This window comes from Salvelinus alpinus, chromosome 27 (assembly GCF_045679555.1).
Source record: "Salvelinus alpinus chromosome 27, SLU_Salpinus.1, whole genome shotgun sequence".
NCBI lineage: Eukaryota > Metazoa > Chordata > Actinopteri > Salmoniformes > Salmonidae > Salvelinus > Salvelinus alpinus.
The window spans coordinates 3,151,290-3,165,309 of NC_092112.1; the positions used below are offsets into that span (position 1 = coordinate 3,151,290).

A 14,020-nucleotide genomic window follows, 5' to 3' on the forward strand; every position below is an offset into this window, starting at 1 on the left:
ATGTAGTGAGAGTGGTATGTAGGTGAGAGTGGTATGTAGGTGAGAGTGGTATGTAGGTGAGAGTGGTATGTAGGTGAGAGTGGTATGTAGGTGAGAGTGGTATGTAGGTGAGAGTGGTATGTAGGTGAGAGTGGTATGTAGTGAGAGTGGTATGTAGTGAGAGTGGTATGTAGGTGAGAGTGGTAACCTAAATGTGTTCATGTTTTTTTTGGAGTGACTGATATAGTCCTGATAGTGGTAGACTGGTGTATAAACTGATATAGTCCTGATGATGGTAGACTGGTGTATAAACTGATAGTCCTGATGGTGGTAGACTGGTGTATAAACTGATATGGTGCTGATAGTGGTAGACTGGTGTATAAACTGATATAGTCCTGATAGTGGTAGACTGGTGTATAAACTGATATAGTCCTGATAGTGGTGGACTGGTGTATAAACTGATATAGTCCTGATAGTGGTAGACTGGTGTATAAACGATATAGTCCTGATGGTGGTAGACTGGTGTATAAACTGATATAGTCCTGATGATGGTAGACTGGTGTATAAACTGATAGTCCTGATGGTGGTAGACTGGTGTATAAACTGATATGGTGCTGATAGTGGTAGACTGGTGTATAAACTGATATAGTCCTGATAGTGGTAGACTGGTGTATAAACTGATATAGTCCTGATAGTGGTGGACTGGTGTATAAACTGATATAGTCCTGATAGTGGTAGACTGGTGTATAAACTGATATAGTCCTGATGATGGTAGACTGGTGTATAAACTGATATAGTCCTGATAGTGGTAGACTGGTGTATAAACTGATATAGTCCTGATGGTGGTAGACTGGTGTATAAACTGATATAGTCCTGATAGTGGTAGACTAGTGTATAAACTGATATAGTCCTGATAGTGGTAGACTGGTGTATGAACTGATATAGTGCTGATGGTGGTAGACTAGTGTATAAACTAATATAGTCCTGATGGTGGTAGACTGGTGTATAAACTGACATATTGAATAGGATCCCTGTTAGCCTGAGAACCATTCTGATAATCTATCATTCCACTCCTTGTACTCCATGTCATGCTAAATCCTTGCCACTCCTATGTTTGGCATGACACGGAGTATAGGGCGTGACAAGTTACCACAAAACAGATTCTGGATTTCAGGCTAGATTTCTGTAGGCTGGTGTGTGACTTTGACCCCGCCCTGACCCCTAACCCCCATCATCACTGACCTCATGAGCTCCTCCACCTTGTCATCGATTTCCAGCTCCTCCTCCGTGGCCTCGAACCCGAACGTCCTGGCGGCCGCTGCACTGTTCACCGGGTACCGCAGCGGCGAGAGCTTCCCATTGGGCGTCGCCACCAGGCTGTCCCGCCCCCCGTTCTGCGCCATGGTGACCAGTGACACTGGGGAGGGCAGGCCGGGCGGTGGGGAGGTGTCGTAGCTGTTGCTAGGCGACAGCCCCCCGCGTGGTGAGAGGTACTGGGTCTGTGCGACGGTAGAGTTGGTGCAGGAAGAGGACAGGGTGGTGTTGTTAACATGGCTGCTCCCACCAGCGGCATTATTATGAATAATAATACAGGAAGAGGATGTCGTAGAGGATGTGGTGGCTGCAGTGTTGTTGGAGGTGGTGCAATTGGGGTCTGACACAGAGCTGCTCGCTCCTCCCCCGTAGGAGGTGCGATGTCCAAACTTGTCCCCGTGCTCGCGGTCCAGCCGGTCTAGGGTGTCCAGGGCGTGGAGGATCTCCTGCTTGGTCATGCCCGTACGCCACAGCCTCTGGAGCAGGTCGATCTGCTCGATGGTGAAGCGAGGTTCGTCTGTGTAATGAGACATCCTGGAGAAGAGGAGGGAGAGAGGAATGGTGGGGGGGGGGGTGAGAGAAGAAAAAATACACAGTGAGAGGAGAAGGGGAGAAAAGGTGTGAGGGAGAGAGAGAGAGGAAATAAAGGGCGGAAGGTACAATTTTGTGGGGGACAGCAGCAACACACGCAGTCACCTTGAAAGCATTATCTGATCCTATCTCAATAATTTTCACTGTGCTTAAGAGCAATAACAAATGCACTTCTCCCTCTGTACGGTTTCCCACAGGCCAAGCATCCCTCTGTACAGTGTTCCATTGGCCAAGCATCTCTCTGTATGGTTTTCCATAGGCCAAGCATCTCTCTGTACAGTGTTCCATTGGCCAAGCATCTCTCTGTATGGTTTTCCATAGGCCAAGCATCTCTCTGTACAGTGTTCCATTGGCCAAGCATCTCTCTGTACAGTGTTCCATTGGCCAAGCATCTCTCTGTACAGTGTTCCATTGGCCAAGCATCTCTCTGTACAGTGTTCCATAGGCCAAGCATCTCTCTGTACAGTGTTCCATAGGCCAAGCATCTCTCTGTATGGTTTTCCATAGGCCAAGCATCTCTCTGTACGGTTTTCCATAGGCCAAGCATCTCTCTGTACAGTGTTCCATAGGCCAAGCATTTCTCTGTACAGTGTTCCATAGGCCAAGCATTTCTCTGTACAGTGTTCCATAGGCCAAGCATTTCTCTGTTTGGTTTTCCATAAGCATTTCAGGGTAGAAGAGATGAATAGAATCAACCAGGCTGCAGCATATTTTTCCATCTTGTGAGGCAACATGACTAGATCTTTCTATCAGTAGACACATGTTCCAAAGATGCACGTAGCGACAGTTCTCTCTGCATGGTGTTTCGGCAAACAGATGTTACGATATACCGGTATTAATGCACGGACTGGTTTGGGTTTTTAACTTTACCTTCTATAAAACGATATTTGAATGTTTGGTTTTGTTAAAAGGTGATAAGCCGTGTGTAACGTCCGTTTGTATAGTTTACGTCGCTACTTGAGTCATCTCTCGCTCTCTTTCCACACAACCTAGCCCCCTGTCACTGAAGGAGACCATTGTTGTTGCTGGAGCAAGACATTTGCGTTCGGTCAATGCAACAATGACAGCGAGGCTGTTTTCACTTAGCGTAATATAAATCGACTAGCGTTCTATAATTACACTATTTGTTTGTGTTTCTTACAACTGCAAACAGCTGGATTCGTATATTAACTGCTTCGTGGACAATAAAGTTTTCTAATTCTAAAATGTATGTGGTTAAAGCTGCACATCTGCACAACGCCCAGATGCAATCCCCAAATAATGAGTGTCAAACATTTATTTTACATGACAGTCATTCTGCAATGCATTAGTTACCTCGCTGGAAATTATGGCAAACAAAGGGAGTTGGTACAAAAACTGTTACTGCTACTGTAGCTAGTTATGCCAGTCAATTTTTACTTGTTAGGTCAGTCTATCCGAAGGGCTAGTTAGCCAACGTTCGCTAGCTCTGTTTTCAGCTACAGTAACAGTTTTTGTACCAACTCCAACTAGCTACCTAACTACTGCTTGTTTGGTTATTGGCTAACTCGCTAGCAAACTCAAAATACTAAGTTACCTATCTGACTTTTATTCATGCACTTAGCTAGCTAAAATCGCCAAACGACAACTGTTTCAGTTACATTTAAGTGGGCGCCTAGTCTAGTTATTTACCAGATGGTAATATAGCTAACTGCTAAACCACCATTGAAAATAATTTAGCTATAGGCTAGCTAGTTTACGTTAGCTAGCTAAATATATCACATCTTACCTTGGCTCTCTATCTCGATGTGCCTCTGTACATTTGACCATTTAAATCGCACCACCACTGAACAGTGTGTGTGGGGGGGGGAAATGCCACTTACTAACCGTAGCAACAACACATCGACTGCCGGATTGTAGCAGGAGTGCTAGATTTCAATTACAAGCTTATTGTCACAGAGTTTATAAACCCACAAGGGGAAACATCGCGAGATTTCCGGGGAACACTTGCCAAACAGACCCGTCTGGGTTTGAGAAGTCAATAAGAAACGTGAAAAATTATTCCTTAGCTGTTCATTTTCTTGAAATCTAAAAAGATACAACCTAGATTCGAGCCAATGTCTTAGGTAGTTGAACACGTTATTCCAACCTCGTGAAATTGACACATCTTCGTCAAAAAATACTTTATGTCAATAATAATTACTTCACACATTTGAAAGACTAGAATGCTATTTGGCCCTAAACAGAGAGTACACAGTGGCAGAATACCTGACCACTTTGACTGACCCAATATTAAGGAAAGCTTTGACTATGTACAGCCTTGGGCAGCAAACCAGCTTAGAATAAAGAGTATTCAAGGACAAGGGTTAACTAAATCCATCACTAATATGACTCCCATCAGAAAATCACTGAACACAACAGACAAAAAGACAATGGCAAATGAACTTAATAACTTCAACATAAAGTTTGACTGCTATGTGTGTTAACATGCTCAACATCATTGTTATTGATGACTGTGGCCCCAAGTTAGAATTTAACCCTAGAGAGTCCACAAGAGTCTTTAAGCAAACTGACAACAGGACCCGATGGCATCTCCGCTTTGTGCAGAGGAACTTCCACCAGCCTGGATCCCTGTCCTTCAGAGGTCTGTACATTCTCACACGGTTCTACCTTGATGGAAGAAGGCAATCATCACCACTCTGTCTCCGCAAAGAAAACAACGACAGTAGTAGTAGACCTGTTGCTCTGACCTGCATCGCAATGCAGTGTATTGAAAAGCGTCATGGTGTGTAAGCGTCAGTCAAAACTAAAACACACTGTTGAACCTGTGTCAGTTTGCTTACAAATCCTCGACATAGTGCATCTCATCCTGCAACATCTGGACAACCCCAAGGCCTGTGTGCGCCACTGCTATTTGTCCATTTGAGTTCAGCGTTTAACATCTTGCAGCTACACGTCCTCCTCAGTAAGCTCAGACAGATGTCAGTCAATACCATCAGGTGGAATCACTTATTTCTGACCAATAGGAGCTAGTAAACGAGACGCTGTCTGAGCCCAAGGTCATTAACGGTGCCCCCCCCCCCCCCAGTATACAAGTAGTCACACTGATAACTATACTGTCCATTCTGGGTCGAAATGTGTAGACACTGACACTACTGTGTACAGGTCAGAGGTCAGGGATACAGTGGTGTGTTGACCACCACCTCATCCTAAATGTCAGGTAAACTGAGGAAATAGTTTTTGACCCCAAATCTGTTGACCAACTCACCTTTGTGGTGGTCCATAATGTGGACATTACTCAGATCCACTCTTACAAATGTTCTGGGGTCCAACAATGCCTTTGTTTTCTGCGTCGGTTCAGGGGTTTTAGAGTCAAACAGAAGGCTATGCTCCTATTATTATTTTACCAGGCAAGTCAGTTAAGAACAAATTCTTATTTACAATGACGGCCTAGGAACAGTGGGTTAACTGCCTTGTTCAGGAGCAGAACGACAGATTTGTACCTTGTCAGCTCGGGAATTCGATCAAACAACCTTTCGGTTACTGGCCCAACGCTCTAACTACTTGGCTACCTGCTACTCTATCAGACAGTCATAGATAGCAGTCTATTCAATGGCATTTTAGTCAAGTTTGGCAACTTGTCAGTTACCTTAAAAATCACAAATCAATTGCTTGGTCCAGACAGCCATGAAGGTGATAGGTGTGAGGGAGGACTCGTCAATGCAGACTGTCTTTCAACAAAACTATCATAGTTTCCATAGTTCCCATAGTAATAATTCCCATAATTCCCATAGTTTCTGGTCAGTCTATGTCATGGAAAGAGCAGGTGTTCTTAATGTTTTCTATACTCAGTGAACATACATACAGTCAAAAGTTTGGACACACCAACTCATTCACAGGATTTTCTTTATTTTTTATTATTTTCTACATTGCAGAATAATAGAAGACATCAACACTATGCAATAACACATATGGAATCATGTAGTAACCAAAAAAAGTGTTAAACAAATCAAAATATTATTTGAGATTCTTCAAAGTAGCCAGCCTTTTCCTTGATGACAGCTTTGCGCACTCTTGGCATTCTCTCAACCAGCTTCATGAGGTAGTCACCTGGAATGCATTTCAATTAACAGGTGTGCCTTGTTAAAAGTCAATTAGTGGAATTTTCCTTCTAAACCTTTTCTCAATATAGGGGGTGCTGTTTCAACGTTAGCATTTATCGTCTCCAAATTAAACTGCCTCATACTCAATTCTTGCTCGTACAATATGCATATTATTATTACTATTGGATAGAAAACAATCTCTAGTTTCTAAAACCGTTTGAATTATGTCTGTGGGTGAACCAGAACTCTTTCTACAGCGAAACTCATGACAGGACATGCGAAGCTCTGAAAAATAGTCTCTGATCTCGGATCAGTTGAAAACTCTGTGTGTGCCCTATGGCTTGACATGAACTGCACCCGCCTTCCCCTGGATGTCAGTAACCAATGAGAAGTGGAATGGTGTCTCTACGTGTTTGTCAGAGTTTATAAAAGGGAGTGGAGTGAGATGACCCTTCCTTTTGACGCTCGCCAGGACGCAAGGGAGGACATCAGAATCGCATGCTCAAAACCTCTCGTTATTGATCAAAGATCTATCCGTCTGTGATTTAGTTCGATATAGGTGTTAGAAACATCATAACGAAGTTATTTGAAACCGATTTATATCAGTTCATGCGAGTATATTGCTATTTTTCTGAATTTCCTTAGTATTGCGTTTGACGATTTGGGCATGTGTGTGCCGTGAAGCTATCGTTAGCTGCTAGTTCTGAAGTTGAGGAGGTCGTTTTACAACAAAGCAACGATACTTTTGGACAAAGGACACATTGCCCAAGATACTGATGGAAGCTCGTCCAAAAGTAAGAGTTATTTATGATTTTATTCTGTATTTATGTGGAAAAATGTAAACGCATTTTTCGGCCATTATTGCGGCACTAGTCTGGCTGTAACGCACACTGTATGTCTAGTAACGTTAATTTTAAAAATCTAAATCAGCGGTTGCATTAATAACCAATGCATCTTTCATTAGCTGTCCAACCTGTATTTTTTTAGTCAATCTAATCGATAAATAATCGTAAACTTAGGTGCCTTTCTAAGATGGCGCCGGCCCGAATGCATGCCATGTTTTGACAGATTACATTGCATAACCAAGATTTTTGATGCTAAATATGCACATTTTCGAACAAACTCTATATGCATTGTGTAATATGATGTTACAGGACTGTCATCTGAAGAATTCTGAGAAGGTTAGTGAAAAAAGTAATATATTTTGGTGGCGATAACGTTATCGACCCTTTTGGCTTGATTCAATGCTGGGTGATGTTAGCTCATGTGGTATGCTAATATAACGATATATTGTGTTTTCGCTGTAAAACACTTAGAAAATCTGAAACATTGTCTGGATTCACAAGATCTGTGTCTTTCGATTGCTGTATGCTGTGTATTTTTCAGAAATGTTTTAGGATGAGTATTTTGGTAATTGACGTCGGTCTCTGTAATTATTCCGGCTGCTTCCAACGCTATTTCAGATTGCAGCTGCAATGTAGAAATGTGATTTATACCTGAAATATGCACATTTTTCAAAAAAAAAACTATCCTATACCATGAATATGTTATCAGACTGTCATCTTATGAAGTTGTTTCTTGGTTAGTGGCTATATATATCTTTATTTAGTCGAATTAGTGATAGCTACTGATGCAGGAAAAAAATGGTGGAGAAAAAAAGTGGTGTCTTTTGCTATCGTGGTTAGCTAATAGATTTACATATTGTGTCTTCCCTGTAAAACACTTAGAAAATCTGAAACATTGTCTGGATTCACAAGATCTGTGTCTTTCGATTGCTGTATGCTGTGTATTTTTCAGAAATGTTTTAGGATGAGTATTTTGGTAATTGACGTCGGTCTCTGTAATTATTCCGGCTGCTTCCAACGCTATTTCAGATTGCAGCTGCAATGTAGAAATGTGATTTATACCTGAAATATGCACATTTTTCAAAAAAAAAACTATCCTATACCATGAATATGTTATCAGACTGTCATCTTATGAAGTTGTTTCTTGGTTAGTGGCTATATATATCTTTATTTAGTCGAAATTGTGATAGCTGCCCATGCAGGAAAAAAATGGTGGAGAAAAAAAAGTTGTGTCTTTTGCTATCGTGGTTAGCTAATAGATTTACATATTGTGTCTTCCCTGTAAAACATTTTAAAAATCAGAAATGATGGCTGGATTCACAAGATCTGTATCTTTCATCTGGTGTCTTGGACTTGTGATTTAATGATATTTAGATGCTTGTATTTACTTGTGACGCTATGCTAGGCTATGCTAGTCAGCTTTTTTTACTGTGGGGGGTGCTCCCGGATCCGGGATGAGTACCAACTAAAAGTTAATGCGTTTGAGCCAATCAGTTGTGTTGTGTCAAGGTAGGGGTGGGTATACAGAAGATAGCCCTATTTGGTAAAATATCAAGTCCATATTATGGCAAGAACAGCTCAAATAAGCAAAGAGAAATGACAGTCCATCATTATTTTAAGCCATGAAGGTCAGTCAATCCGGGAAATTTCAATAACTTTGAAAGTTTCTTCAAGCGCAGTTGCAAAAACCATCAAGCGCTATGACGAAACTGGCTCTCATGAGGACCGCCACAGGAAAGGAAGACCCAGAGTTACCTCTGCTGCAGAGGATAAGTTCATTAGAGTTACCAGCCTCATAAATTGCAGCCCAAATAAATGCTTCAGAGTTCAAGTAACAGACACATCTCAACAACGGTTCAGAGGAGACTGCGTGAATCAGGTCTTCATGGTTGAATTGCTGCAAAAAAAACACTTACAAAGGACACCAATAAGAAGAGACTTGCTTGGGTCAAGAAACATGAGCAATGGACATCAGACCGGTGTAAATCTGTCCTACCACAGTATTATGCAGCAATACGCCATCCCATCTGATTTGCGCTTAGTGGAACTATCATTTGTTTTTCAACAGGACAATGACCCAACACACCTCCAGGCTGTGTAAGGGCTATTTGACCAAGAAGGAGAGTGATTGAGTGCTGCATCAGATGACCTGGCCTCCACAATCACCCAACCTCAACCCAGTTGAGATGGTTTGGGATTATTTGGACCGCAGAGTGAAGGAAAAGCAGTTAGCGAAAAGCAGCCAACAAGTGCTCAGAATATGTGGGAACTCCTTTAAGACTATTGGAAAAGCATTCCAGGTGAAGCTGGTTGAGAGAATTCCGAGTGTGCAAAGCTGTCAACAACGCAAAGGGTGGCTACTATAAAGAATCTCAAATATATTTTAATTTGTTTAACACTTTTTTGGTTACTACATGATTCCATATGTGTTTTTTCATAGTTGACATCTTCACCATCATTCTACAATGTAGATTTTTTTTTTTTTAAACCTGGAAAGAGTAGGTGTGTCCAAACTTGGCTGGTACTGTATACGTATTCGCTCCAGCCAATACCACGTGCCCGTCATCCCCTGTGGTCAGCTCTCCCTCACAGCAAACAGGACTCTCGGGGATGATGGCTACGTTAGTCTTTTAAGATTATTACCATGCAATAAAGATCTCGTATACAGCTACTAATACTTAGGTAGCTACACCTAAGACACAGCTCAACGTGAAGGGCAAAAATGTTAGCCTAACTGAAATTCCTTACCGTCATCTCTGCCGACCAAGACCACACACTGTACATTGTAAAGCTCTGCAGCCACGCAAAACGGTATCGTGTCGCAACAAATATGCCCATGTAAACTGATTCTCTTTCCATACGCATTATTCTGTTGATCCTCCCACTTATGTTGACACGCAACAGGTATATGTTTAGCAGAGGAAGAGGCTAAACTCGGCGGAAAAATCTCTCTTTCCAGCAGATGGCGTTTTTCCGTTGTTTGGTCAACAATCAAGGAGTTTTTGAAATGGAGAGTAATGAGTGTCGAATTTCGGAGGTTTATTTGATCGAATATAAATTTCATAATTCTTAAGTTATGAGTGTACTGATATAACTAGGTCATGTGACATCCCGGCAATTTTGATAAAAAACACTTTATATAGGAGTTGTGCAGTTACCCATAACTCTGACAACAAGCCATATTGACAGAAAAACCTTGGAAGATGGTTACATGGGAGTTGGAGCATGCAAAGAGATTTAAGCATTAGTTCCTATTCATATAGAAGGGTTAGTTACACAATAAAAAAATCCCGTCGTCTACAAAAAGTCAAAACAATTCTAACTTGGTAAAGATGTATCAACAGTAAAGTTTATTGTAACACCATATTGATATAAAACAAAATCATGTAGATTTGTCTCTTCCGCCATAATATACATTTTTTTTTAAATTGTCTGTCTTAAAAAAAATTCATAGTCAGATCAGATTGAATATCACAAGTATAAAAACATTTTCAAACATATAAATTAAAAACAAGCCCAGTGTCCAATATCTAAACCATTGCAGAGCTCTTCATCCATTTACTTCATTCTGATTCTCCCAGGTCTGCATTCAACCCCTCCCAATATTATCCCCAAATCACACTTGATCAAACAGATGATACACGGAATGATAAAACCTAGCAGAGTTTCAGTAGTATTATTACAAAATGGACAGAGTGCAAACTTGTTCAGAAGTTCAAGTATACAGTATATTTCCCCTTAGAAAAAAAAACAGAAACTCAGAACAAAAAGGGCCTTACTGTTCTACCAACATAGTTAATAAAATAAGGCACATAATTTGTTGTAATGTCATTACACATATTCCCCACTGGGTGGTGCACTACTTGTTAGTTAGAGCAACCCATTGGGCATCACGTATTTGGGGTTCATCCATATACTCCAATACAATGATACCCACTAAAGCCTTGTTCACACTAGCAGTTTGAAGTGACTCAAATCCACTTTTTTATTTCTATTTTATTTTAGGCATATCCGATTCGAATCTGTTTCCCCCCCCTGCAGTCGGAACACCCAAAAAGCACATGGAATCAGATATTTTTTAGCCACATTCGTAGGTGAATTGAAATAAGATACAAATCAGATTCCTGGCAATGACTTCTGTCTGAACAGTCAAATCTGATTTATTTTCCTTCCAAGTGGTTTTTAAGACTTATTTGGCACATCTTGTTGCTTGCTACTCTGTTGACAGTTTCAACTAAAACTTGTGGTAGCTAAGTAGCTTGTTAATTGTTTACAAACAAATTAGTGTATGTGCTAGCAAACTAAACAGCTGTAGCAAGACAAAAATGAGTCGTTTTGAAAGTTAAATCATCTTATCCTTTGAGGCTTTATAAGTGTTCTCACGCTATGATTTTGAACATGCAAAACAACTGGGAGACTTACATAGCTGGCATTGTTGTCAGTCAACTTAGTCAACTTAGCTTGCTGCACAACAGCTATTCTGAGCGAGAGGAAACACGAGCACCACCACAAATCAGCCTACAGCACCGCAAACACGCCTGCCATTACCTTGACAACCAGTGAAACCACGTCAGCCAATGACTACAGTCTGAAAACACACGTCCGATTTGAGACACTTGTATAGCACGAAGTGGTGTGTGTGCACTGAGATTATTCTACCAACATCGTTAATAAACATAGTTAATAAAATAAGGCACATCATTTGTGGTAATGTCATTACACATATTCCCCACTGGGTGGTGGTATAGCACGACGGGTGTGTGCACTGAGATTGGAGGGACGAGCGTAGCAGTGACACGATCTGACGTAAGACAACGCAGTCTGTATTGATTTGAGCATTAAAGAGCTGCAGTGTGAACAAAACTTCAGAAGCACATGACATTACTTAACCACATGAGTTACTTTAATGAGAACCTGAGAGGCCCTATCTGACTATGTAAGGCACTCAGGACTGGTAACAACAACAAAAAATACATTCAGATGATATGAAATAACAGTATGAAAGCCTAAGATACATGGACTTGCACATTGATGCATCGTCATAAACTGGGCCTCTCTTCTATCTGTCCATCGATGGCTGGACTTTTAAAAATGAGCAAAATGTGCACCTCTTATCTCTTGAAATGTTGTGGTTCTCAGCTGCACCTCTACCGACCAGGGTTGGGATCAATTCCAGTTCAATTTACGGAAGTAAACTGAAATTTCAATTTGGAATTGGAATTTCAGTGTCCTTCCTGAATTGACTGAATTGAACACGACCGTGGTACATTTGTACAGCAGTAGTGAGACAGAACTTCTGCACTCAACATAAAATATAAACTCAACATGTAAAATGTCAGTCCCATGTTTCATGACCTGAAATAAAAAGAACCCAGAAATGTCTCTGAAATGTTGTGCACAAATTTGTTTACATCCCCTGTTGGTGAGCGTTTCTCCTTTGTCAAGAGAATCCATCCACCTGACAGGTGTGGCATATCAAGAAGCTGATTAAACAGCATGATCATTACACAGGTGCACCTTGTGCTGGGGACAATAAAAGGCCACTGAGCTATGAACAGCAAACACAACTGCATTTTTTCAATGGCAATTTGAATGCGCAGAGATACCGTGACGAGATCCTGAGGTCCATTGTCGTGCCATTCATCCACCGCCATCACCTCATGTTTCAGCATGATCATGCACGGCTCCATGTCGCAAGGATCTGTACACAATTCCTGGAAGCTGAAAATGTCCCAGTTCTTCCATGGCTTGCATACTCAGACATGTCACCCATTGAGCATGTTTGGGATGCTCTGGATCAACGTGTACGACAGCGTTTTCCAGTTCCCGCCAATATCCATCAACTTTGCACAGCCATTGAGGAGGAGTGGGACAACATTCCACAGGTAACAATCAACAGCCTGATCAACTCTATGTGAAGGAGGTGTGTCGCGCTGCATGAGGAAAATGGTTTAATTCATTTTATTTAACCCTTGTTCTATCAAGTATGTTGACTGAAAACACATCCTCATTTGCAGCAACCACCTAGGGAATATTTACAGGGGAGAGGAGAGGGAGACAATTGGAAGCTGGCGATGATTAGGTGGCCATGATGGTATGAGGGCCGGATAGGGAATTTAGCCAGGACACCGGGGTTAACACCCCTACTCCTACAATATGTGCCATGGGATCTTTAGTGACCACAGAGTCAGGACGCCCGTTTAACGCCCCATCCGAAAAGACGGCACCCTACACAGAGCAGTGTCCCCAATCACTGCCCTTGGGGAATGGGATTTTTTTTTTTTGACCAGAGGACAGAGTGCCTCCTACTGGCCCTCCAACACCACTTCCTGCAACATCTGGTCTCCCATCCAGGGACTGACCAGGACTTCATAGGTCAGCCAGCAGTGGGGTGCAAGGTGGTATGCTGCTGGCTGACTGGTTTTCTGATCCACGCCCCTACTTATTTTTAATTACTTATCCGTGACCAACAGATGCATATCTGTATTCCCAGTCATGTGAAATCCATAAATTAAGAATGAATTCACTTCAATTTGACTGATTTCATTATAAGAAGTGTTAAACATCTTTGAAATTGTTGCGTTTATATTTTTGTTCAGTGTACCTAGATCTCTCTTCTCCCTATGGAACTCTACAGAGAAGACTACCCTTCAGGGTTGGGCTCAATACCATTTCAATTCAGTTCATTTCTCTCATAGAGAAGGATTGAAAATGTCTGTTTTCTTCCTGAATTGAAATGGAATTGACCCCAACCTTGCTACCCTCTCCTCTCAGCTGTTCCAGGACTTGCGGTTCTGTCCCTTGCGACTGGACCCAGACCCATCTCCCTTGGCTAGGGCAGTGAGGGCAGCCAGGTTAGGGCTGGACCCAGATAGGTTAGCACTGCGACGCTTCTGCTGCTGTCGCCGCTTCTGCTTAGCCCCGCCCCCGACTCCTCCACGGCTCACCCTATCAGGACGCACCAACACCCCGTAACCAGGGTTACAGTGGAAGTAGTGCTTTCCACCCACGGACCCGTCGTTTTTCCCTAGAGAGCGAGAGAGAGATAGATAGTGAGAGAACTGGGGCACATCCACCATAAAATACAATCACACTAACATAATATAGACAATAACCTCTCATTCAAAATTAAATAGCAGAATCTTACAAATTAGTAAGGGTATTTCTGACATAATAATGTTCACTGGGGCATTTCTGAGAACTCATATCCAAAACACTGAGGTAGCCGTC

The 14,020-nt window shown here is 41.9% G+C and overlaps 2 protein-coding genes across 6 annotated transcripts in view; both read right to left on the reverse strand.

Annotated features, from left to right (window-relative positions):
* LOC139555892 (homeobox-containing protein 1-like) overlaps positions 1-3,807 on the reverse strand; it is a 40,114-nt gene extending 36,307 nt beyond the window's left edge. For both annotated transcript variants that reach the window (XM_071369253.1, XM_071369252.1), the window contains exons 1-2: positions 3,632-3,807; positions 1,222-1,827 (exon numbers count right to left, since the gene is read on the reverse strand). In XM_071369253.1, the coding sequence (XP_071225354.1) occupies positions 1,222-1,827; positions 3,632-3,672 (647 nt within the window). In that variant the 5' untranslated portion in view covers positions 3,673-3,807. The remainder of the gene's footprint in view (positions 1-1,221; positions 1,828-3,631) is intronic.
* A 6,310-nt stretch (positions 3,808-10,117) lies between these two features.
* LOC139555893 (kinesin-like protein KIF13B) overlaps positions 10,118-14,020 on the reverse strand; it is a 73,907-nt gene continuing 70,004 nt past the window's right edge. For all 4 annotated transcript variants that reach the window (XM_071369257.1, XM_071369255.1, XM_071369256.1 and 1 more), the window contains one exon: positions 10,118-13,817. In XM_071369257.1, coding sequence (XP_071225358.1) covers positions 13,561-13,817 — 257 coding nt within the window. In that variant the 3' untranslated portion in view covers positions 10,118-13,560. The remainder of the gene's footprint in view (positions 13,818-14,020) is intronic.